This window comes from Gopherus flavomarginatus, chromosome 2 (genome assembly GCF_025201925.1).
Source record: "Gopherus flavomarginatus isolate rGopFla2 chromosome 2, rGopFla2.mat.asm, whole genome shotgun sequence".
In the NCBI taxonomy this organism is placed as follows: domain Eukaryota; kingdom Metazoa; phylum Chordata; order Testudines; family Testudinidae; genus Gopherus; species Gopherus flavomarginatus.
The window spans coordinates 291,960,890-291,987,459 of NC_066618.1; the positions used below are offsets into that span (position 1 = coordinate 291,960,890).

A 26,570-nucleotide genomic window follows, 5' to 3' on the forward strand; every position below is an offset into this window, starting at 1 on the left:
AGGATCTGGTGCCGCCTTGCTTGTTGATATAGTACATGGTCGTCGTGTTGTCGGTAAACACCGCGACACAACGACCTTGAAGCTGATGGCAGAACGTTTGACAAGCAAGGCGGACCGCTCTCAACTCCCGCATGTTGATGTGCAACCCCACCTCCTTCGGGGACCACAGGCCCTGCGTTCTCAGGGTTCCCAGGTGGGCCCCCCAGCCTAAATCTGAGCCATCTGTTGTCAGGGACACCGAGGGCTGAGGTGGGTGGAAAGGGAGCCCCGCACATAGCACGGACTGGTCTAGCCACCAGTCGAGAGAATCTAACACCCCTTGGGGGATCGTGACCAGCATGTCTAGCGGCTGTCTTGCCGGCCGGTAATGATCGATGAGCCACAACTGGAGGGGCCTCATGCGGAGCCGCGCGTAACCGGTCACAAAGGTGCAAGCCGCCATGTGGCCTAACAGGGCTAGCCATGTCCGCACTGATGTCAAGGGGGCTGCGCGCAGTCGTTGAACGATCGCCGACAATGCCTGGAACCTCTGCAACGGCAGCAGAGCCCTGGCCACAGTGGCGTCCAGGACGGCCCCGATGAACTCCACCCTCTGCGTGGGGATCAGGGTGGACTTGTCCATGTTTATCAAGAGGCCCAAAGTAGCAAACAGGCCGGTGATCACGCGGACATGGCTGCAAACTTGCCGTTCCGACGTGCCCCGAATTAACCAATCGTCTAGGTAAGGGAACACGTGGATACGACTGCGTCGAAGATGTGCCACAACAACTGCCATGCATTTTGTAAATACCCTCGGGGCCGTAGAAAGGCCAAATGGGAGGACTGCAAACTGGTAATGAAGGGGGCCCACCACGAAACGAAGGAAACGTCTGTGGTGTGGCCAAATGGCAATGTGAAAATACGCGTCCTGCATGTCGAGGGCGGCGTACCAGTCTCCCGGATCCAGGGATGGGATAATGGTCCCCAGGGATACCATGCGGAACTTCAGCTTCACCAGGTACTTGTTGAGCTCTCGCAAGTCGAGGATAGGCCTGAGGCCTCCCTTGGCCTTGGGGATCAGAAAGTAACGGGAATAAAACCCCTTGCCTTTCTCGTTTTCCGGAACCGCCTCTATAGCTCCTTTGCTGAGGAGCGTCTGTACCTCCTGCCGAAGGAATTGCTCGTGAGAGGGGTCCCTGAAGAGGGACGAGGAAGGGGGGCGGGAAGGAGGAAATGATACAAACTGCAGGCGGTATCCCGTCTCCACCGTGCGTAAGACCCAGCGGTCCGATGTTATTTGGGTCCACGCCGGGAGGAAAAACGAAAGGCGGTTGGAAAACGGGGGGGAAGGATCCGTGGGGGAAACTGTTACTGCGCCCTCGGGCGCACCTTCAAAACGAAGGCTTGGGTCCAGGCGAGGGCTTAGAGGAGCCTTGGTTCTGCCCCCCTTGGTTCCCCGAATGCCTGCGCCTTCCATTCCTGCCACGGCGCCTATTAAGGTCCTGCCGTTGGCGGAACTGGGAATATGGCCTGCGCTACTGTTGTTGCTGTGGCCGGAAGGGTCTGCGTTGCGTTCCCGGTGTGTGCATCCCGAGGGAGCGCATAATGACCCGATTGTCCTTCAGACTCTTAAGTCTGGGGTCTGTCTTTTCGGAAAACAGGCCCTGGCCTTCGAATGGGAGGTCCTGGATGGTATGTTGGAGCTCCGGAGGAAGGCAAGAGACCTGCAGCCAGGAGATGCGGCGCATCGTTACCCCCGACGCGAGGGTGCGGGCAGCCGAGTCTGCAGCGTCCAAAGAAGCTTGCAAAGATGTACGTGCAACCTTCTTGCCCTCATCTAAGATGGCTGCAAATTCCTGGCGGGCGTCTTGCGGCAGCAGCTCTTTAAATTTGTCTGCTGCCACCCAGGAGTTGAAAGCGTACCTGCTGAGCAGGGCTTGCTGGTTCGAAACCCTGAGCTGCAGCGCCCCAGCCGAGTATACTTTACGTCCGAGGAGGTCCATTCGCCTGGCCTCCCTGGATTTGGGGGCTGGAGCTTCCTGCCCATGACGCTCTCTGTCATTTACCGATTGTACCACCAGGGAACACGGTGTCGGGTGTATATGGAGGTACTCATAGCCTTTAGAGGGGGCCATGTACTTCCTCTCGACGCCCCTCGCCGTAGGGGGGATGGAGGCTGGTGACTGCCAGATGGTATTGGCGTTGGCCTGGATGGTCCTTATGAAGGGTAGGGCGACCCTGGTGGGAGCATCCGATGAGAGGATGGTAACAATCGGATCCTCTATTTCCGAGACCTCCTCGGCTTGTAGGCTCAGATTCTGAGCTACTCGCCTGAGGAGGTCTTGGTGCGCCCTGAAATCCAGCAGGGGGGGCTACTGGAGGAGGTACCAGCCACCGCTTCATCAGGGGAGGAGGATGAGGAGACCCCCGGCAAGAGAGTGTCTAATGGGGGGTCTCCCTCGGCCCTCGCCTCTGTCTCAGGAGCCAGAGCGGAGTCTTGCTGCTTGGACCCTTCCTCCCCATCCGGGGAGGGAGGGGGGCGAGACAACGAGGCTTCCGGCACCCTGTGCTCCGCCGTCGCAGGCCTAGCAGGAAGCTGTTGGGGCCCCTGGGCTTGATGGTATGCCCAGGGTGTCCAAAACCCCCACTGCTGCGGGCCTTGGTCGTGTTGTGGCGGGTCGTGAAAGAGCGCCGCCTGCCGGTCGGTGCCCAGCGCATACCCGCTGTCCGTTTGTGAGGAGACCGACGGCTGTCTAGAAGGCCACGGCGGGGCCGACCCTGGCTGGTAAGGGTCTGCTCGGGTCGGCAGGGACGATCTTCTCGGTGCCGGGGATCGGTACCGGGAGTCATAGCGGTGCCGGGATCGGGACCGGGACTGGGTTCTGTCTCGGTGCCGGGATCTGGACCGGTACCGGCCGCTGCTTCGGTGCCGGGATCGGGACCGGGACCTGCCACCAGCTCGGTGCCGGGAGGTCGACCGGGACCTGCCACCAGCTCGGTGCCGGGAGGTCGACCGGTGCGGCGAGTGACGGCGGGACTGGCTCCTGGAGTCACGGTGCCGGTATCGGCGGCTGGAGTCCGACCGCGACCGCCTTGAGGTCGACCGGTGCCGCGAGTGCGACCGGTACCGCCGAGGAGAGCGGTGCCGGGACTGCGAGCGGCGATGAGATCTGGACCTGCCGTGACGTCGGGACCTGGACCGTGAGCGCGAGTCCCGAGACGGTGCCGACATCATGGGCTTGCCTCTAGACGCGACCCGCACCGGAGGTACCGGGGGTGGCAGCTGAGTAGGCTCAGTCAAGGCAATGAGGTCCCGTGCCGAGGCGAAGGTCTCCGGCGTGGATGGGACCAATATCTCAACCCCAGATCTCATGGGGGAGCTTGGCGGCACCGGACTCGACGGACCCGCCGGGCCCGGAGTCGACGGTGCCGGCGGCGCCGCGGCCGATGTTGAGGCCGGGCGCTCCAGTCGGGTCTGCCTGGCCGGAGTAGCAGACTTCGACGGTCTTGGTTCTGCCCCCGGTGCTGGAGAAGGTCGGTGCCGGGGAGTCTTTTCGGTGCCGGTGCGATCCGGTGCCGGCGCCGAGATCACGGCCGGCGAAGCCGCCGGGTCAAGTGCCGCCTCCATAAGGAGAGTCCGGAGTCTTTGATCTCTCTCCTTTTTTGTCCTTGGCTTAAAAGCCTTGCAGATGCGGCACTTGTCCGATCTGTGCGATTCCCCCAGGCACTTCAGGCACGCGTCGTGGGGGTCGCTGGTAGGCATAGGCTTCTTGCAGGCCGCACACTGCTTGAAGCCCGGCGAACCAGGCATGAGCCCGGTGCCGGGAAGGGCTAAAGCCCCCGGCGAACAACTATTTACAACCTATTTACACTTAATTACTACTATCTATACTTAACAATCTAACTAACAACTATAACAATAACGAGAGATAACAAGGAGAGCTAGGGACGTGGAGGACAGCTATGCCGCGCTCCACAGTTCCAACGACCGACACGGCGGTAAGAAGGAACTGAGGAGCGGGTGGGCCGGCAGGGATATATATTGAGCGCCATGGCGGCGCCACTCCAGGGGGCGACCTGCCGGCCCACTGGAGTTGCTAGGGTAAAAAGTTTCCGACGAACGTGCACGCACGGCGCGCACACCTAACTGGAATGGATGTGAGCAATCACTCGAAGAAGAATGTGAGAGATGTAGGTCTCCCAGATACAGGCTGGAAAACGGCAGGACTGTTGAATTTTATCCACCATGTTGACTGCACTTTTACCTCTGCCCCCTGAACAGAACTTAGATATTGACACAGTCCATTACTCTCTTACAGCAAACCCTCTGGCCATAACTTTAAGATTTTAAAAATACAATATTAAGGAACTCATTCTTAGAAAAGCCCCTGAACTTAAAAATCTAACACAAACAACACAGACTGATGATTTTCCTGGATTATACCAAGGACACTGTAGAAAGAGGGCTAAAATCAATAGGTCAAGAGCCCTAGCCAAAGGGAAGTGTGGACAACTTCATTTCCTTCCCTGATACTTTCAAAATTTAAAAGGAAGGCAAGATGCTTCATTTTATGACAGCAGAAGCAGCTGAAAGTTATCCAAGCTCACTACAGCAAAAGATTTTTCTAGAATACACAGAAAGGATGCATTAAAACAACTTTATCAGATTAGTCACTGCAATGTGGGAATTCACTTCTCAGACTAACAACAAACAGCAAATCCACCACTTCCTCTCCTCCCTTCCCTTTAGTTTTATTTCCTTGGACTTTGATAGTTTCACCAGCAGTGGGAGCAAACTGCAGAGCAGGCTCTCATCTCTGCCTGAATTTGGACTCTCTTGACCCTCTATCCAGACCCAGGAAGCTGCTATGGGCTCTGGCTGCTGCTGTTGGCAGGCGAGTGTTACAACATGGACAACCTGCTTTGCATCATCTACCCCTCCCCACCCCACGACTCCAGGGCACAGGAAGCAGATCCACCTTTGAACTCCTAACTCCAAGAAAACTGCTTCCCTGGACCTGGGGATTCCTTATACCTGTGGATCAGCAAGGCTCAATAGAGCAGTGTGATCTTGTTTTCTCTCTCTGCCTTGGTACCTTTTCTGACCCCTTCCCTCCTCTTTTTTATTTTAAAATCTCCCCTGCCCCCTGATGATTTTATAGTAACTCCTCATTTAAAGTCATCCCGGTTAATGCTGTTTCCTTGTTACGTTGCTGATCAATTAGGGAACATGCTCCTTTAAAGTTGCGCAATGCTCCCTTCTAACGTCGTTTGGAGCTGCCTGCTTTGTCCACTGCTTGCAGGAAGAGCAGCCCGCTGCAACCAGCTGGTGGGGGCTTGGAACCAGGGTGGACTGGCAGCCCCCCTATTCAGCTCCCCGCTCCCCTAAGTTCTCTGGGCAGCAGCTGTCCTTCCCCTACTGCCATGTGCTGCGCCTGCCCTCTGCCTTGGAGCTGATCCCCAAGACTCCTGCTTTCTGGGAGGGAGGGAAGGAACAGAGTGGCTAATGTCAGGATGTCTCCCTCCCCCCTGCACCCCACTTACCCCATCTTCCATAGAGCAGGGGGTACACACAACAGGGCTCAGGACCGAGGGAGCTTACTGGCAGCAGCTGCGATCTGAGTAAGCTGATCTAATTAACAAGGCAGTGTGCTTAAAGGGGAAATGCGCATCTCTCTTTCTCTCACACACACAGTGTGTGCCTCTGTCTGTGATGCTGTCTCCCTGCCCTCCATTCCTGCTGCCTCATAGAGTGAGAGAGTTAACCCTTGAGGGCTGAGCCAATTGCTAGTTCATAATTTAGTAGTAAGGCATTCCCTGGGAAATATCCCACCCTCTGACTCCTCCACCTCAACCAAACTTCACAATCATCATCACTGTGTACCAGAATTAAATTGTTTAAAATTTATCCTGTGTATGTATGTATGCATGGATAGACAGAGACAGTCTTTTGTCTGGTGAAAAAAAAATTCCCTGGAACCTAACTCCTCCGCATTTACATTAATTCTTATGGGGAAATTGGATATGCTTAACATCGTTTTGCTTAAAGTCACATTTTTCAGGAACATAACTACAACCTTAAGTGAGGAGTTACTGTACTTTGTTTCATCCCCATCTCATTTTCTAGATTCCGGGTTTATAGTAAAACTGGAAATATTCAATCCATTTGCACACTTATAAGAGATACCAGATCTAAACAATGTAATTAAGATTCCAGTTTAATGATGAATCGTTTAATTTCCTCAACTGTCAAGAAATCTGATCTCTTAAAATCCTATCCGAGGATAACTGTTTTGTTGGTTATGATTCACCTAATTACTGAGAAAGTTAGTATGAAAATGTCAGTTGTTTTTTCAGTAATATTAGTTTGGTTTTTCTGTTTAGTTTTTTTTTGTTGTTGTTGATGTTAAATGAGTTGTAATAAATATTGTGTTGATTTATATTGCTGATATAACTATTGGGCAATGACATTCCCACTATATTCCAATGTGGACAAGGCTCTAGGGGACAAAATTTAGGGAGAACAGTTTTGCTAATCAACCCTTATCTGCAGGTGATCCAGTTATGCTAGAGTAAGGTTATTTAAACAATTTGCATAACTTTCTTATATATTTACTATAGTCTTGTTCTTAAGTTTAGATGGTAGCCTTCTCCTCTGCCCCCCACTTTGGACGATGGTGTGAACAGTGCAGAAATCAGGACCTCCCTTGAGATGAGAATATTTCTTCTTTATAAAGCTAAAGGGAATCCTGTCCAACTCCAGTTCGGTGTTTTGGGGAGGCTGGGGAAGTGAGTGAAGAGGTCACCCCCTTGCAAATCTCCTGGACTTAGGTCCAATTTCTGTTTGAATAAGAATTATGTATTTTTAAGTGATTCTTGGTCAACTTTGATCACTTCATTTCTTTTTCTCTTTTCCGTATTATGCCTATCTTTTTACCTTTCCTCGCATTCCGTTTACCCTTTCTCCTCCCCCTCATGTCCCTGTGGTAGTGAGAGGGAACTCAGATAAACCTTTCCTAGATCTGAAACTAACAATGGCCCAAGCAATGACACTATTCAGGTGCCTGATAAAAAAATATTCAAGCTACGCATGCCTTATGACTAATAATATAAATTTTGTTTCTTGGAACAAAGGGGTAAATCACCCGATAAAAAGAAAAAGAATGATCATTTATCTAAAACACTAAAAGCAGTTATCTTCTCACAGCGAACACACCTTTATGACTCGGATGAAGAGAAATTTAGGAGGGACTGGTTGGCGGAGGGATGTTTAACAATTTCTTCTCTGCAGCCCAAAAACCTCAATTTACGAATTCTATATGTAAGTAAATATGAGGAAGGTAGATTTTTGCTGGTGAAGGCTAAGATTTCTAACTCTCTCTATATCCTAATTAATACATATGGACCTAATAAAGATGATCCAAGGTTTTAATTAATTAATTTTGAAAAAAAATTTCAAACAACATAAGAATGGCTATACTGGGTCAGACCAAAGATCCATCGAGCCCAATGTCCTGTCTGCCAGGTGCCCCAGAGGGAATGAACAGAACAAGTAGTCATCAAATTGCCCATTCCCAGCTTCTGGCAAACATCCCTACCTATCCTGGCCAATAGCCACTAATGGACCTATTCCCCATCAACTTATCTAGTTCTTTTTTTAACCGTTACAGTCTTGGCCTTCACAACATCCTCTGGCAAAGTGTTCCACAGACTGACACTGCGCTGTCTGAAAAAACAAAACAAAACTTTTTTTGTTTGTTTTAAACCTGTTGCCTATTAATTTCATTTGGTGACCCCTAGTTCTTGTGTTATGAGTTGGAGTAAGTAACACTTCTTATTTACCTTCTCCATACCAGCCATGATTTTATAGACCTCAAATCATATCCCTACTTCATTGTCTCTTTTCCAAACTGAAAAGTCCAAATCTTATTAATCTTTCCTCATACGGAAGCTGTTCCATACCCCTAATTATTTTTGTTGCTCTTTTCTGAAGCTTTTTCCAATTTCAATATCTATTTTTTATATTCCAAAAGAATCAATCATAATTGCAGGAGATTTTAATGAGGCACTGGACCCTTTTTTAGATAATTCAGGCTGGCCCAAGCATACACAACCATATGCTAGAAACATTATAAAAGACTGTGGAAAAATTGGGATTAAAAGATGTATGGCACTTGCACAGCTCTACACTGAAGGATTTTACTTTTTTCTCCTCCCCACATATTTATGCACAGATTTCTTCCTGATTTCTACCAATCTGGTAGAGTCAGCACGTAATAATGAAATCAAGTCTATCATGATCTTTGACCATGCACCAGTGAAATGACAATTTTCTCCTCCCGAGACAAACTGGACTTATAAAAAAGATGAAGACTCTCTTTTGAAAGATACAATTTGTCAGAACCATGTCAAAAAAGAAATTTGATTTTTCTTCTATACAAATGACACCAGAGATACCCCATTCCACCTAATGGGATACACTAAAAGCTATTATTAGGGGCATAATCATTTCCTACCCATCAGGTAGAAAGAGAGGTAGTCAGGCTGAGCTCCTGAAATTAACTAGACTTAAAGCTATGGATTTAGAATGCACAAATTATCCCTCCTAAGCAATAAGCAATAAAAATCTCCTAGGATTTAGTTAGAAGTGGTTCTCCTATAGGGACATTTAGATGGCAACAGACAAACCTCCAAGATCTTGGCATCCTGTTCCTGAAGGAGATTAAAAACAGTCAAGCTTAACTCAAACTTATTAAATATGCAGTTAGCAAATGATTTAACTAATGGCAAGCACTACCTCTCTCCCTTTGGGGAAAAACAAAATTAAAATGAATGCCCTTCCCAGAATCTTTTTTATTATGAATTCCTTCCCTATCCATATCCATATCCACTTTTATTTTACTAACATTGGCAACATGTTCAGGTCCTTCTTGTGGCATTCTGGTAAAAAAAAACAAACAAACAATCTCCTTACAAAGATTACAGCTACCTATCCAAACAAGTAGTTTTAGAACTCCCACCTTTAAACTTTATCAGGCAATAATTCTTGGCCAAGCAGCACAGAGGCTCATTCCCTTGTGCTTTAGAATCCCGGATGGGCTTCAGGTGGAAGCAGAATCGGTTGCCCCTTTACTAAAGCCCTGAAAATCTGCAGATATCCACTTTACATCTGCGGATCATGTTTGCAGATCATGGATGGATGTGGATACAGATTTTATATCTAGAGCCCCGCAAACCTGTGGCTATCCGCATCTGTGGATGCTGATATCCGTGGACTATGTTTGCGGATCTTGGATTGGATGCGGATACAAATTTTGTATCCGCACAAGGCTCTACCCGTTACCCCTTTCCACTGTGCTCGGACTACTACTAATTCCCTACAGAACAATTACCCACTATTGTGGCAGTTCAAAATACCTGGCATAGTAAGTCTACTAAATTTAAAAACCACCCCACTCTGCATACCAAGGCCTCTATCTGGGGTAACTCAAAACTCCATATAGCAGGCAACCCCATCCCTTGGCCAGACTGGATTAGGAAAAGGATTTTGACCATCAGTCAGTTTACTGAAAATGATACTTTCCTCCCTTTTACAAAATTAAAAGAAAGGTTCAATCTAAAGATTAAGAAGCAGTTGCAATATATCCAACTTAAACATGCCATCTCTCACTGGGTTGGCCACAAATCCTTCGCTTCTCCTGACCCACCTGAACTACTTGCATTTCTCCAAATAATACCCAGATTACCAAGACCTATGGCAACACTATATTCATGCTTGACCAGCAAATCTGAACTAAAATATAGATTCCCTAAATAAGAAATGTGAAGAGGTACTAGGCCAATTATTTTCTGCTAACCAATGGAAACAAATTTTAGCCAGTGCTCTCAACTGCTCCTTGGACCTCAATTTAAGATTAATCTAGCAGAAAATCATATGAAGGATGCACTGGACCCCTCTCCGACTATTCAAAACAGGTGCCACTAAGTCAGACAAATGTTGGCACTGTGATTCAGCAGGTACTAACTTAATCTGTATGCTGTGGGAAGACTCCTATACTTGTAGGTTTTGGGGCAGAACTGAACTGCAGTTAATTTTTTCTTATCAAATAAAATTGTGTTGGATTGTAATAGATGTTAATGGGAAGCTCAATACATCTGAAAAACTTTGGCTAAGCAGAGCACTAATTGGAAATTCAAAAAGCAACCAACAATTGAAGATCGGAGCATAGATATTATAAGCTTGGCCACCATGGAAACAATTGTTTTCTATTACAGAAATACCCTTGAAAAATTCTCAGTGATATGGGAAGCTTTTCTGGGAGTATCTGAATGATCCTATTAAATGTACACCCCACCACCTCCTTCTCCTATCAGCTCACTTTCTTCCTCTTCCGTCTCTATCCCCCTCCTCTGGATTTTGCTTCTATTATCATAGTAATTTTTCCTTAATTAGATGGTTTTTTATATGCAAAATGTGTTTGTAAATTGTGTAATACAAGTAATTGATTTATATTGTAACCATTCATCATATATAATTAAATGTTTCAACTATAGCCAAGATTAGGCAGCAAGCGGTTAATATATTATGAGACATTTATGTATATTTTGTTATTCTCTATATTAAAATTAATAGGATAAAAAAATCTACATTTGATTACTTAGCTCTTTAAAACTGAAAAAAGTTCAGCCATTCTAATAAATGTTATTCTCTACTTCCCAACCAGTTTTGATTTCTATTCTAGTTTTGAGTAACAGCCATAAAATATTCACACATATCAGGTCCCAATTAGCGTCTGTATTTTCGACTCCGATATTTTTACTAACTAAGTAAATGTCATTGTTTTTAAAAAAAGTCACACAGAATTTGGGTACAAGATTCCAATTTCCATATTTTCACTGACAGGATTATTTAAGTCCTTCCAGTTCCCTCCTGTAGGCCTGTATTGAATGGTTCAGTATTTGAGCACCTAAAGAATTCCTTCTGTCACATAAATTAAAGACAGTAGCTCATCCCTGATTCTCTGTTTGCAATTCCCTTTTTGAAAATCAAATAGCTCAATTTGAATTTACACCAGTGTAACTGAGATCAGAATCTGGCTTTAGAGCTGTCATTTTATTCATTAGCAAATGTCAACCCAAATAAATATATTATTTAAATAAATCCTAGGTGATAACATTTGAATAAATTAGATTAAATAAAATTTGAAAAAGGCACACTGAAGATGACTAAAATAAACTGTCTGCTGATAGTCATCCATAAATAGTCATCCTCTCTGATTTAATCTCTTAACTCTCTTTTTCTCTCTCTTCCTCTCCTCACACTATCCTATACTCATTGTCAGTGACTTCATTTTCAAGGCTGATGAACCATCCAACCGCTTAGCTCTAGTTTCCTTGCCTTCACCTCTTCTCCAATTCGCCACTCACCAAAATAGTCCTTCATTTCACTTGTCATACTGTTTGAAGTGATTCATGAACATGAGTACCAACCACAGGGCAGACTGTTACGAACCATAGCACAAACCTCAAACTGATTGTGAATTCTACACTTAGATTTTACCAACAACATATCAAGTGTGAACTCCTAAAGCACTTTAACAGCCTTAACATGGAGTCACGGACAGTCTCCTGGGGTACTCTGATCTATCTTGCCACCCAAGCAAACTTGCCTTTGTGACAGATAGTACCTTAGACCAAAAAAATTACAATAATATTCAGGTTACTCCCAAAGGAGCAGTCATTTACCTCAGGTCAATTGTACCTGAGATCTCTCACCAAAGACAACGCTTGCAGCCAATCCTATGATAAATTATCTAAAGATTTATTGACTAAGAAAAGAAATGAGTTATTTACAAGGTTAAAGCAGGTAAACGTGCACACAAATGAGTTACAGTCTTAGGTTTCAAAAAGTAAAAGACGGTTACTCACCTCTGTAACTGTTGTTCTTTGAGATGTGTTGCTCATATCCATTCCAATTAGGTGTGCGCGCCGTGCGTGCACGTTCGGAAACTTTTTACCCTAGCAACTCCAGTGGGCCGGCAAGTCGCCCCCTTGAGTGGCGCCGCCATGGCGCTCAATATCTACCCCTGCTGGCCCACCCGCTCCTCAGTTCCTTCTTGCCGGCTACTCCGACAGTGGGGAAGGAGGGCGGGTGTGGAATGGATATGAGCAACACATCTCGAAGAACAACAGTTACAAAGGTGAGTAACCGTCTTTTCTTCTTCGAGTGATTGCTCGTATCCATTCCAGTTAGGTGAATCCCAAGCCTTACCTAGGCAGTGGGGTCGGAGTGAGAAGTCGCAGCATGGAGCACTGCAGAGCCAAAGGCCGCGTCATCTCTGGACTGCTGGACCAGGGCATAGGGGGAAGCAAAGGTGTGGACCGATGATCAGGTCGCTGCCCGACAGATCTCTTGGATGGGTATGCGGGCGAGGAAAGCCAGCGACGACGCCTGCGCCCTGGTAGAGTGCGCAGTCACACGGCCCGTAGGGACGTGAGCCAAGTCATAGCAGGTCCTGATACAGGACGTTACCCATGAGGACATCCTCTGTGAGGAAATGGGAAGCCCCTTGATTCGGTCCGCTACTGCCACGAAAAGCTGGGGGGATTTGCGGAACGGTGTGGTCCTGTCCACATAAAACGCGAGAGCCCGACGGACATCAAGCGAGTGGAGTTGTTGCTCCCTGCGTGACGAATGAGGCTTCGGGAAAAAGACGGGGAGGAAGATCTCCTGGTTGACGTGAAAGGCTGAGACCACCTTGGGGAGAAAGGCAGGGTGCGGTTTCAGCTGCACCTTATCTTTATGGAAGACCGTATACGGGGGATCTACCGTGAGGGCCCGGAGTTCCGACACACGTCTAGCTGAGGTGATGGCCACTAGAAAGGCAGTCTTCCAGGAGAGATAGAGCAGGGAGCAAGTCGCTAATGGCTCAAAAGGAGGGCTCATGAGCCGAGCCAGAACCAGGCTGAGATCCCAGGTAGGGGCAGGGGGTCAGACGTTGGGGTAAAGACGTTCTAGTCCCTTCAGGAATCTAGTCACCGTCGGGTGAGAGAAAACCGAGCGGCCATCCCGACCCGGATGAAAGGTGGAGATAGCCGCCAGGTGAACCCGAAGGGACGATATCGCCAGGCCCTGTTGCTTGAGGGACCAGATGTAGTCCAAAATATTGGCGACAGAAACCTCCATAGGGAGGAAACCCCTCTCCGTGCACCAACAAAGAGAAACGTTTCCACTTGGCCGAGTACGTCGTTCTGGTGGAAGGCTTCCTGCTGCCCAGGAGTACTTCACGTACCGGGGTAGAGCAGCGTAATTCGGATCTGGTCAGCCATGCAGGAGCCACGCCGCAAGGTGCAGCGACTGGAGGTCCGGGTGACAGTCTGCCGTGGTCCTGGGTGATCAGGTCCAGGTGAAGGGGCAGGGGGACTGGGTCGGCTATGGCCAGGTCCAGCAACATGGGGTATCAATGTTGCCTGGGCCAGGCTGGAGCTATCATAATCACGCGGGCCCTGTCCCTGAGCACCTTCAGAAGGACCTTGTGGACCAGCGGGAACGGAGGGAACGCGTAGAACAGGTGGGTCATCCACGGGACAAGGAAGGCATCCGCTACCGACCCGGGCTCGCGGCCCTGAAAGGAGCAGAAAGCCTGGCATTTCCTGTTCCCCCTGGACGCGAAGAGGTCCACTCGGGGACAACCCCACCTCTGGAAGATCGAGAGGGCGACGTCCGGGCGAAGGGACCACTCGTGTGAGAGGAAGGATCTGCTCAGGCAGTCTGCCAGCGTGTTCCGTACTCCGGGGAGAAAGGAAGCCGTGAGGTGAATGGAGTGGGCTATACAAAAGTCCCAGAGCCGCATCACTTCCTGACATAGGGGAGAGGATCTCCTGCCGCCCTGCTTGTTGACATAGTACATGGTCGTCGTGTTGTCGGTGAACACCGCGACACAACAACCTCGAAGCTGATGGGAGAACGCTTGACAAGCGAGACGGACAGCTCTCAACTCCCGTATGTTGATGTGGAGGTCCACTTCCTGAGGGGACCACAGGCCCTGTGTCCTCAGGGTTCCCAGGTGAGCCCCCCAGCCCAGGTCTGAAGCATCCGTTGTTAGGGACACCGAGGGTTGGGGCGGATGAAACGGGAGCCCTGCACACACAACGGACTGGTCTAGCCACCACCAGAGGGAATCCAATACCCCCTGGGGGATGGTGATAACTGTGTCCAGCGAATGTCTGGTCGGCCGGTACTGCGCGATGAGCCAAGATTGGAGGGGCCTCATGTGGAGCCGCGCATAACCTGTCACAAATGTGCAGGCCGCCATGTGGCCTAAGAGGGTTAGGCATGCCCTCATAGAGGTCAGGGGAGCCACCTGCAAGCGTTGAATGATGGCCGACAGTGACTGGAACCTGGGCAACGGCAGAAGGGCCCTGGCCAAGGTGGAGTCCAGAACGGCCCCGATGAACTCTATCGTCTGCGTGGGGAGCAGAGTGGACTTGTCCACGTCGATAATGAGGCCCAAGGTAGCAAATAGTCTGCTGATCCTGCGGACGTGGTTGCGGACCTGCAGCTCTGATCTGCCTCGAATCAGCCAGTCGTCGAGGTAAGAGAACACGTGAATGCGACTGCGCCGAAGATATGTGACGACGACTGCCATGCATTTCGTGAATACCCTTGGGGCTGTGGAGAGGCCAAACGGGAGGACCGCAAATTGGTAATGATGGCGGTCGACCACGAACCGAAGGAAACGTCTGTGTTGTGGCAATATGGCGATAGGAAAGCAAGCGTCCTGCATGTTGAGGGTGGCGTACCAGTCTCCAGGATCCAGAGATGGGATAATGGTCCCCAGGGATACCATGCGGAACTTCAACTTCACCATATGTTTGTTGAGTTCCCGCAGGTCGAGGATAGGCCTGAGGCCTCCCTTGGCCTGGGGGATCAGGAAGTAGCGGGAATAAAACCCCTTGCCCTTCTCGTTCTCCGGAACCGCCTCTATGGCTCCTTTGTTGAGGAGCGTCTGCACCTCCTGGCAGAGGAATTGCTCGTGAGAGGGGTCCCTGAAGAGGGACGAGGGTGGGGGGCGGGAGGGAGGGTAAGACGTAAACTGCAGACAGTATCCCGTCTGCACAGTGCGTAAGACCCAGCGGTCAGATGTTATTTGGGTCCACGCCTGGAGGAAAAACGAAAGGTAGTTGGAAAACGGGGGGGGAAGGATCCATGTGGGAAACTGGTACCGCGCCCTCGGGTGCATCTTCAAAACGAAGGTTTGGGCCCAGGTGGGGCTTTGGAGGAGCTCTGGTTCTACCCCCCTTGGTTGCCCGACTGTCTGCGCCTGCCATTTCTGCCACGGCACCTATTGAGGTCCTGCCGCTGGCGGAACTGGGGGTATGTCCGGCGCTGCTGCTGTTGTTGTTGCGGTCGGAAGGGTCTGCGCTGTGTCCCGGGCGTGTGCATCCCAAGGGAGCGCATGATGACCCGATTGTCTTTCAGGCTTTTTAGCCTGGGGTCTGTCTTCTCCGAGAACAGGCCCTGACCTTTGAACGGGATGTCCTGGATGGTATATTGGAGCTCCGGTGGAAGGCCAGAAACCTGAAGCCAGGAGATGTGGCGCATTGTAACCCCTGAGGCGAGGGTTCGAGCGGCCGAGTCTGCTGCGTCCAAGGAGGCCTGCAACGAGGTTCTTGCAACCTTCTTGCCCTCATCAAGAATTGCCGCAAATTCTTGACGCGCCTCCTGTGGCAACAGCTTCTTAAACTTATCCGCTGCCACCCAGGAGTTAAAGGCGTAGCGGCTAAGGAGGGCTTGTTGGTTGGAAACCCTGAGCTAAAGGGCACCCACCAAATAGACCTTGCGGCCTAGGAGGTCCATACGCCTCGCCTCCTTGGACTTGGGTGCTGGGGCCTCTTGTCCGTGACGCTCCCTCTCGTTCACCGACTGCACTATGAGGGAGCACGGTGTCGGGTGAACATGGAGGTACTCATAGCCCCTGGAGGGAGCCATGTACTTACGCTCCACGCCTCGTGCAGCAGGAGGGATGGAGGCAGACGACTGTCAGATCGTATTGGCGTTGGCCTGGATAGTCCTAATAAAGGGCAGGGCGACCCTGGTGGGAGCATCTGCGGAGAGGATGCTCACCACGGGATCTTCCATCTCGGAGACCTCCTCAGCTTGCAGGTTTAAATTCTGCACTACGCGCCTGAAGAGGTCCTGGTGCGCCCTGAGGTCGAGTGGGGGAGGGCTGGTGGAAGATGTGCCTGCCACTGCCTCATTGGGAGAGGACGATGAGGAGACCCCTGGCAAAAGAGCGTCCATGGGTGGCTCTGTCTGAACCCGCGCCTCTGACTCCGGAGGGAGCTCAGGGTCCCGCTGTTTGGGCCTGTCCTCCCCTTCCGGAGGGGGAGGGGGGCAAGACAGTGATGCCTCCGGCGCCCTGTGCTCAGCCGTCGCAGGCCGAGGAGGAAGTTGCTGGCGGCCCTGGGCTTAGTGGTACGCCCAGGGTGTCCAGAACCCCCACTGCTGCGGTCCCTGGTCCTGCGGAGGAGGGTCCTGAAAAAGGGCCGAGTGTCTGTCTGTGTCCAGCGCATAAACACTGTCTGCCTGTGACGACACAGATGGCTGTCTGGAAGGCCATGGAGGGGCCGAACGCGGCTGGTAGGGATCCCTTAGTTTTGACGCCGACGACGTCCTCGGTGCCGGGGACCGGTACCGGAACCATACTGGTGCAGGGATCGGGACCGGGGAATGCCTTCGACTCGGTGCCGGGATCGGGACCGGTACCTGCCTCCGACTCCATGCCGGGAGGCGGGACTGGGACCTGCCACCGACGCAGTGCTGGGAGGTCGACCGGGACCGGGTCCTGCCACCAGCTCGGTGTCGGGAGGTCGACCGGGGAGTTGATCGCCGATGGGAACGGCTCCTAGAGTCCCGGTGCCGGTAGCGGTGACTTGAACCAAACCAGGACTGTTTGGAGGATGACCAGCGCCGCGAGTGCGACCGGTACCGCCGAGGGGAGCGGTGCCGGGACTGCGAGCAGCGCCGGGAGCTAGAGCGTCCACGGCGACAGGACCTTGACAGCGATCATGAGTCCTGAGACGGCGCTCTCATCGTCGGCTTGCCTCTGGACACAATCCGCACTGGGGGTACCGGGGATTGAGGCTGGGTTGGCTCTGTAAGAGTGATCAGGTCCCGTGCCGAAGCAAAAGTCTCTGGTGTCGATGGGACCAATAGCTCAACCCCAGATCTTATGGGGGAGCTAGGAGGGACCGGACTCGACGGACACTCAGGGCCCAGAGTCGACGGGATCCCTGCTGGTGGTGCCGCGGCCGAGGTAGGTGCCGGGCGCTCCACTCGAGTCTGCCTGGATGGAGTCGCAGACTTCGAGGGCCTTGCTTCGGGTTCTGGTGCCGGGGAAGGACGGTGCCAGTGTGTCTTTCCGGTGCCGGCGTGGTCCGGTGCCGGCGTAGAGGCGACGGTCTGCGAAGTTACCGGGTTGAGTGCCGCTTCCATAAGGATAGTCCTTAATCTCTGGTCCCTCTCCTTTTTTGTCCTAGGCTTAAAAGCCTTGCAAATGCAGCACTTGTCCGAAATGTGCGATTCCCCCAGGCATTTTAGGCAAGCGTCGTGGGGATCGCTGGTCGGCATCGGCTTCTTACAGGCCGCGCATTGTTTGAAGCCCAGAGAACCAGGCATGAGCCCGGTGCCGGGAAGGGCTATGGCCCAAACCCGCTAACAAGTATTTACAACTATTTACAAACAACAATTAACTGACTATACTTTACAACTATTTACTACTACTAACTACAACTATGAACTGTAAAACGAAGGAGAACTAAGGACGTGCAGGACAGCAATGCCGCGCTCCACAGTTCCAACGACCGACACGGCGGTAAGAAGGAACTGAGGAGCGGGTGGGCCGGCAGGGGTATATATCGAGCGCCATGGCGACGCCACTCTAGGGGGTGACCTGCCGGCCCACTGGAGTTGCTAGGGTAAAAAGTTTCCGACGAACGTGCACGCACGGCGCGCACACCTAACTGGAATGGATATGAGCAATCACTCGAAGAAGAATAGCTGTTGTAATGTGCAAGTTCTATAGGTCCTTTAGGGCTAACCCAAGCTACACAGCTGGGGATCCCTTATTTATGATTAGAAGTCTTGCCCCCTCCTTGAAGTCCATGCAGCATAGGGATAACAATTTCTTCTTGACAGGAATTTTTGTTCCCTTCTGCCAGAGCTTAAGCTGATGGGACGAGTCTTTCTGCACATCTCCTCTACCTGGGTATGGAGGGAGCAATCAACGAAGTTGTCTGTCCACTGATGTTCCACAATGGGTCGTCTGGAGTCTATCAGCCTCCTTTTATTGGAAAGGAGATGACACCTCTTGGGGTAAACTAGTATTTCATACTTGGCAATGCTTCCTTCCCGACTGGGGGAGGGTCTATATTCCAGAGCAAACACTTATGTAGTTACAGAGCAAACAGTACGTGAGGTGCAGATTTTATAACAGGATTAATACATGCAGCATCCTACAAGCATTTCATAAAATCTAAACACTAAACACCTTTTTATAGCTCTAATATCTATTTTAGCAATACTAATGCAGAGATGAGCCAGACTGGTTTCCAGCATTTCCTCTGTTAGTGTTCAGTGAGGCCTGGGCATGAACAGGCATCTGGGATCTGCCGGCAACAGGTCTGGTTCAGCTCTCCACTCACCGAAAGAGCCATTCACTAGACTTCGTCTTCACCAAGAACTGTTATCTCTCTAATCTCTGCTGCTGAGTTCCCTCTCTCCAACCATCATCTGATCAGCCTTGCCCATCCGTCCGTCCCTTCCCCCCAGGCCCTCAGCCTTTCTGTAATTTCCAATCCATCAGCACTGAACTTCTCATCTGCTCTCAGACTTCTCCTTCCTGCCTCCTCTTCCTTTTTTCTTTCTTTCTTGTCAATTCTCTCCATGCTTCATTCTCCTCCACTCTTAACTGGTTTGCTCCTCGAACATCTGCTTTCTCTGCTACTATCTTCGCAATAAATGCCTGAGAGCAGAAGTCCCGTGACCAGGCTGTCTTCCTGTGATACAAATTCATTCTCTCCTCCTTCCATTCTGTCATCTTCCTAGCTCAACAACTCTACTACTCCAACTTAAATGAATCGCACACCCACAACCTCAGCTACCTTTGACTCACTCTTCAATATTGTCCCCTCCTTTTGCCTCCACTTCTCCTTCTACACAAGGTCTAGCCCATTTTTTTCCTCAAGAGAACACAATCTCCCCCCTCCTCTCCATGTCATTTGCCACAACACTCCTCCTTCTACCTGTCACAGATGGAGAGGTTATTTACCTTGTGTAGTAACTGGGGTTCTTTGAGATGTGTCGCCCTGAGGGTGCTCCACTTCAGGTGCATCTGCACCTTTGATCAGAGATTTTTGGTAATGGTGCCCATTCAGACTGCGCAAGTGCCCCACACATCCATGTGACCTGCATCGAGGCTTTATGGGGCTACAGGGAAGAACCCCTGCAAGGTCCCCCAAGGGAGACTCCAAAGCAGAGAGGAAGGAGGGTAGGTAGTGGAGCATGCAGAGACCCACATATTGAAGAACTCCAGTTACTACAAAAGATGAGTAATTTCTCCTTCAAGTAGTTCCCTTGTGGGTGCTCCACTTCAGGGGATTCCCCAGTAATACCCCCAAGGAAACAGGAGGTTCAGAGCAGAGCCCAATACAAAAGAGAGAACTGCACTGCCTATGGTAGCATCTTATCTTGCTGTCGGCACCAAGGCATAACGATTACAAGAAGAATGAACAGAGGACCAAGGTGCCACTCTACAGACATCTGCAACCGGCACATCCTTAAGAAAGGCTATAGATGTATATAGTGCTTGTGTGGAATGTGTGATCACTCAAAGGGGGTTGAACATCAGATCTTAATACAACTGGAGATCCACTTAGATAAACTCTGTTTCAAAATTACTGAACCCTTATTTCTGTCTGCAAGAGATACCAATGGACTAAGAGATTTTCTAAATGGTTTTCTATCTAGGTAAAAGGCTAATACCCTCCTGACATCTAGGGTATGGAATATGGCTTCTTGACTAGTCCATTGTAGTTCTCAGGAAAAAAAAAACAGGAAATGAATGGTTTGATGAATATGAAATTCTGTGCGCATGTTGGATAAAACTTTTGGATGGGCCTATAGCAACACTTTCTCTCTAGTGAATACTGTAAAAGTGGGGGGCTTGCCCTTAAAGCCCCCAATTCTTCACCCTTCGGGCAGAAGCGATAGCTACCAGAAAGGCTATTTTCATTGATAAATCCAGTAAAGAACACCTAGCTAGAGGCTCAAAAGGATATTTCGTAAGGCAATTAAGGACTAGGTACAGGTCCCACCTAGAAGCGGGATCTCTGATTGGTGGGGAGGTATTTGAAAACTTCTTAGGAATTTGGTGTAGTTGGTTAAGTAAAGATAACCCCCCGAGGTGTATGAAAAGCTGTTACTGCCACTAAGAGAGCCCTAATGGAATTCACAGACCCGATGCTTTCAGTTAGAACAGTTAATCCAATATCCTAGGAAGAGAAGAGTGGGTCAGCAAAATCTCATGACTTACATCAAAGATGATAATATTTCCATTTCTAGAGGCAAGTATTTCTTGTAGATTCTTTTTTACTATTTAATAAAACACATTGCACCTCTGATGAACAGGATCTCTCTATTCCCAAGAACCACTGAAAAACTATATTTGGAGTCTCAGAATCTGTAGGTTGGAGTGGAGTGTCCAACCTCCATCCCAAGTCAATAACCAAAGACTCAGCAATTGAAGACACCTCTCTTACTGTTACTTGAGGACTGCCCTGATTCTGAGATGAGACTTACTAGTACAAGAAATTTGCTGGAAGGGAAGTATGCTCTGACTGTCACTGCATCCAGGGAAGCTCCTATGAATTCCAAACAGACTTTTCAAAGTTGATTTGAAGGCCTGGGCTTGTGAAACTGATGTCATCTTTGCTGACAACAATACTTCCTGATAAAATCTGACCCTGATCAACCAATCACGCAGGTATGGGAAAATGATTATACCCAAATGATGTAGGTGGTCAGCAACTACTGCCAGAATCTTTGAGAATACCCTTGCGGCCGAAAGGGAGCACCCTGCACTGGTCATGCACGTTCTTGATTAGAAAACTAAGAAACCTGTTGTGTGAAGGGTGAATAGCCACATAAACACAGCATCTTGTAGGTCGAAACACAAATCCGTCCTCTAATTCTGTTTCTTTCCAATTCTAAAGAGGTAATTATTGCTGCAAGGGTCACCATCCTGAATTTCTGCTGTTTTACCTATCTGTTTAGAGATCTGATATGTAAAATTGGTCTCCACCGTCCATTCTTTCCGGGAATCAGGAAATACATTAAATAGAATTCCCTTCTCCTGTGCTGGTCAGGAACTGGTTCTATTGCTCCTAAATGCAGCCACTTCTTATGCGAATAATTGATCATGAGAGGGGCCCCTGAAGAGTCCTGGGGAAGGGGAATGGGTAAGGGTAGATCTGAAATGGATAATGTAACCAGATGTTATGATTTCCAAAACCCATTTGTCTGAGGTCATTCTCCCATGCAGCCTGAAAACAGAAGAGACAACATCCAAAAGGAGGTAAGGGGAGTAAGATGTTGCAGCTGCACAACCTTGTCAACTGCATGGTTGAAACTCTCAACCAAATCATTGAAAAAGCTATTGCTTGGAGGATGGGGATAGCTCAGAAGATGTAGGTGAAGGAGGTTTCTTTTTTGAGTATCTTGGTCTCTTGGCCATGGGTTTAGATGGTCTATCTCCGATAAGTTAAATATGGCGCTGGGCACGCTCTTTTTTACCCCTGTAAATAAGATGAGAGGCAGCACAATTCTGAGGGAGCACAGCATGTCTTGCATCCTCTAAAGTGTGGAGCAATGTATTTGTCAAGTTGGCAAAAAGCTTGTAGCCATCAAAGGGGAGGCTTTTGATGATACTCAATCTCTCTTGGGAAACCTGACAGTTGCAGTTAAGACACTCTCCTCAATATTACTGCAGTGGACTGTGCTGCAGTATCTGCAGGGTCAAAGTAGCGATGTCTTTGCCAGGAGCCGACCCTCTTGAATAATAGCCTTAAACTGGTGATGATGTTCCTCTGGCAGGTGCTCAATAAAACTAAATTTGTGGTAATTTAAATATACATATTTAGCCAAAAGCACTTGATCGTTTGCTCTTCTGAGCTGAAGTGTGGCTGAAATGCAGGATTTGCAACCAAAAAGATTGAGCTGCTGGTCATCCTTACTGTACAGAATGGGCTTTGAGCTATGTTGTCTACCTCGTTCATTAATGGTCTTCACTACCAGAGAATTCAAAGCTAGAAGAGAATCCCTGACAGGGACATAATACTTATTATTCTCTCTCTTGCAGGCAGAGGTTTGCCAGTCTTAGTGGGCTCCATAAGAGCTTCATTGACCGGAATGGCAATTCTTATAGATACTGAAGTTTGCAAAATATCTAGGAGTTTATGGTGGATTCCTAAACTTCCTTTAAGGTAATCTGAAGCATTTCAGCAGTTCACTTCATCAGTTTCTGAAACTGTCAGAAGTCATCTGCCACAAAAGTGGTGGGAGGCATGACACATGAGGAGGAGGAGTAAATATTAGTGAGAGGTATCACCTCTTTATCTACCCTTGCTTCTCCTTCTCTGGCATACGTGGAGGCATCCACCTGTGATCTTGCCACATAGGTGTCATCTGAGGAGTATCCTCCTGTAAATACACAGGTGTAGGAGGGAGAGCAGTGTGTCTTAGAATAGACAGGGGAATCCTGCACCAAAATCTGAGAATCTGAGGAGCCCTCTTCCCCATACTCCAAGAGAGGGGACAGCTGTTTAGCTTGTAGAATAGATGAGGGAGGATATGGTACTCAAGGTGATAGAGTGACAGAGCCTTCATGCGGACAACCCTCCAGTATTCGTTAACAGAAGAGACTCCAATTCCAAAGAATCTAAAGGATCATGTCCTTAGGGTACCTAAATTCTTGTGGTACCAATGGTATCAAAGATGGTAGCAAGTGAGAACCTGTGGAGGATGGCTTTGGTCCCAATGCAGTTAGTGCCAAGCGCTTGGCATGGAAGCAAGTCGGCTCACATTTCATCAGTACTGTAGGTAGCTGAGTAGTTTTGGTACTGTTGACCTGCATGTTACCAGTATCAAGTGTTGTTCTGCAGCAGGCTTAGAACTCTTCTCAACAGCATCTCTGCCATTCTGGGTATGAGTACCCAAACTTGATACCAAGCCTGTCTTAGACAAACTCTTCTATGCCTTTGTGGTACCAGCGTCCCTTACAGCCCACATGGAACTTCCGTTAGGACCCGAGATCTCTATAGCCTTCTTGTGCATTGGTGACTGAGATTTGAAGGTGCACTCCTTACCTCTTTCTGCTTAGCAGCAGATGTCATTGAGGACTTTGGTACTGTAGATATACTTGGTGCCACAGTACCATCTACATCTCTAGTAGTCTCTGGTGACTGAGATCTTGATATAGACAGGGTACTAGTGGTACTGGGAGGTTTATGTACAGGGGGTATTGAAAACTGGTCATAATCATTAGTTTAAACTTGATATCTCTAGTCTTCCCCTTCCCCCCTACCCAATCTATCCTTGAAGGAAGTGCAGGCCTTGCACTTACAGAGGATATGAGTAACAACCACAGTGGATCACTGGGAATGTCTATCACTGATCAGAATAGCCTCATGGTAGAAGAGGCACCTCTTGAATCCCGGGGAGCCTGGCATTTTTAAGCAAAATAATGAAAAAATAATTCCTAAAAGGGGAAACTATGAACTAACTAGAGATATGAATAAAAATCTTTCTATTTTATGATGTTTTTAAAAGAAAAAAAGACCCAAGGAAACAATGGTTTCGACAACAATAAATGCTATAAGGTAACTGAGGGTGGTTCACCTGTGCAGCCCCATACAGCCTTGGCATGGGGCATGAGGATGTGCGAGGCACATGCGCAAGCCCAATAGGGACTTCTACCAAAAATCTCAGATCAAAGGCACAAACTTATCTCAAGTGCAGCACCCACAAGGACACTACTTGAAGAAAAAAAAAAAAGTTTCTCATCGGCTCTCATCCTCTAACCCATTCACTTGCCCCAGTGATTCCACCTCACCCCTGCCAACTTCTACCACACACTTGTTATATTTTCAAACAAGCACCTTTGTGCTTCCTTTCATACTGCTCCTCAAGCCGGGACGGAGCACCTCATCAATGTCCACAAAGCTATCTCCCTATCCTCCTGAAAACTTTCCTTTGCCATTATACCCATAAAAAAACCCCACTCTTGATAACAGCTGGGCTGCTGGTGCACTGATACCACTGCCCATCATACTGACCTGTATCATTTCACTGTACTCCCTCATCAGTCTGCATCCATTATCTCTGTAAGCTCTTTAGGGAAGGGACCTTCTTTTTGTTCTCTATTTGTATAGCACCTAGCAGAATGGGACCCCAGTCCATGAGTAGGGCTGCTAGGTGCTATGAAATACAAAAATCAATAAATGAATAATAAAAAAACCCAACAACATACACACACATGTAGGGAGACTGCCAAAAAATCAGCAATGCCACTGCGCTGCCAGACTTGGACCTCTCTTCATTCCACAATCCCTTTCCTGCCTTCTCCAGGTCAAGGACCTGCAATAGGGCAAGAACATTTAGACAGTGGTGTGGTAAAAGGCTTTATAGCACTGTTATGACTGCAAATGCTATGGGTTCAAAGCTTGCTGGGAGGGGAAGTTTTAAGTTTTGCACAAGCCGAAGCACCATGTAAAAATGCAAGGGAAGCGGGGTGGGTATTTCCTCAGGCCTGATATGTGCAGAGGGGGAAAAAAAAGAGTCTGTACAGAATTTGGGGAAGAAGGCTTGTAGTCTTAGGTACTGTGGACTGGAAATTCACATGGACAGTCCAAAAGCAGCAGTACTGTTAGTTTCACGGTTAGCTTCCTGCACATGAAGAGACCTGCTGCAACAGAAACAGAGAGTTGCTGCTGTCATGGCTGATCCATGAAAACACACATTAAATTAGAATAACCATTTAAACAATTCAAATAAGAAGATAATTTTATAAAGACCCTCAAGGTATTTTCCTCACCTCATGGAAGGCAAATGCCTCATCACTACATCCAGTGCCTGGATAGTTTCAAATGGAACACTTGGCAGCCGACCAGAAAGAGCATCATGTAAAGCCTGCAGACTCACACAGGACATCCATTTTATAGCCACCTTAAATATTCTGTCCTTCCCTTCTCCTGGAAGTGTGACCTCCAACTCCACCTGCAACAATAGGAAAACAAAACAAGATGATTCTTTCCATTTAAAGACACAAAAAGCAGGGGAGATGAAAGGGGCATAGATTGTTATGCAAAGCAACTCTAACGCTTTGAAGAGAGCACAAAAAGAAAAAGATGTAAGAGGGGAAGTGCGGAGAAACACTATCTATTAGTTTACATCTTCTTACTACAATTATTATTTCCATGAATGTGTTTCCACCTCCCATTCCTTTAAGGCAATATTACATTTTCGCAGTGCTCTTATATCAAGTGGACAGTCCCACTGGGAATATGATGATCTGAGTGCAGACATGAAGATACATATTGATGTAATACTTGTAGGAGTCAGCTATTGTATAAGCAAAATTGAGCCTGGTCTGTTGTCATCATCTGCTTAGGAGTCATAAAAGACGGTTACTCACCTTGTAACTGGTGTTCTTCGAGATGTGTTACTCATATCCATTGCAGGTAGGTGTGCGCGCCGCGCGTGCACGTTTGCCGGAAACTTTTTTACCTTAGCAACTCCAGTGGGCTGGCAGGTCGCCCCCTAGAGTGGCGCCACTATGGCACTTGATATATACCCCTGCCGGCCCGCCCGCTCCTCAGTTCCTTCTTGCCGGCTACTCTGACAGTGGGGAAGGAGGGCAGGTGTGGAACGGATATGAGCAACACATCTCAAAGAACACAAGTTACAAGGTGAGTAACCGTCTTTTCTTCGAGTGATTGCTCATATCCATTCCAGGTAGGTGAATCCCAAGCCTTACCCAGGCGGTGGGGTCGGAGTGAGAAGTCGCGGCCTGGAGCACTGCAGAGCCAAAGGCCGCATCATCTCTGGACTGCTGAACCAGGGCGTAATGGGAAGCGAATGTGTGGACCGATGACCAGGTCGCCCCCCTACAAATGTCTTGGATCGGCACGCGGGCAAGGAAAGCCAGCGATGACGCCTGTGCTATGGTGGAGTGAGCAGTCATACGGCCCGTCGGAACGTGGGCCAGGTCATAACAGGTCCTGATACAGGAGGTAACCCAGGAAGATGTTCTCTGTGAGGAAATCAGTAGTCCCTTGACCCGGTCCGCTACCGCCACGAATAACTGGGGGGACTTGTGGAATGGTTTGGTCTTGTCCACATAAAATGCTAGTGCCCGACGGACATCTAGCGAGTGGAGCTGTTGCTCCCTGCGGGACGAATGGGGCTTTGGGAAAAAGACGGGGAGGAAGATCTCCTGGTTAATGTGGAAATCTGAGACCACCTTGGGAAGAAA

At 48.9% G+C, this 26,570-nt stretch overlaps 2 protein-coding genes across 8 annotated transcripts in view; both read right to left on the minus strand.

Moving 5' to 3' along the window:
- AGO2 (argonaute RISC catalytic component 2) overlaps positions 1–26,570 on the minus strand; it is a 141,318-nt gene that overhangs the window by 44,501 nt on the left and 70,247 nt on the right. For 5 of the 7 annotated variants that reach the window (XM_050940744.1, XM_050940746.1, XM_050940748.1 and 2 more), the window contains exon 4: positions 25,131–25,315. In XM_050940744.1, the coding sequence (XP_050796701.1) occupies positions 25,131–25,315 (185 nt within the window). Of the gene's footprint in view, positions 1–24,566; positions 24,920–25,130; positions 25,316–26,570 lie in introns of those variants that run through there. The other 2 variants (XM_050940745.1, XM_050940750.1) reach the window with 2 other exon arrangements.
- The window catches only part of LOC127045315 (uncharacterized), a 127,180-nt gene continuing 101,920 nt past the window's right edge, over positions 1,311–26,570 (minus strand). Inside the window, exon 2 of the mRNA XM_050941322.1 lies at positions 1,311–1,368. The gene's annotated coding sequence lies outside the window, so the exon portion shown is untranslated. The remainder of the gene's footprint in view (positions 1,369–26,570) is intronic.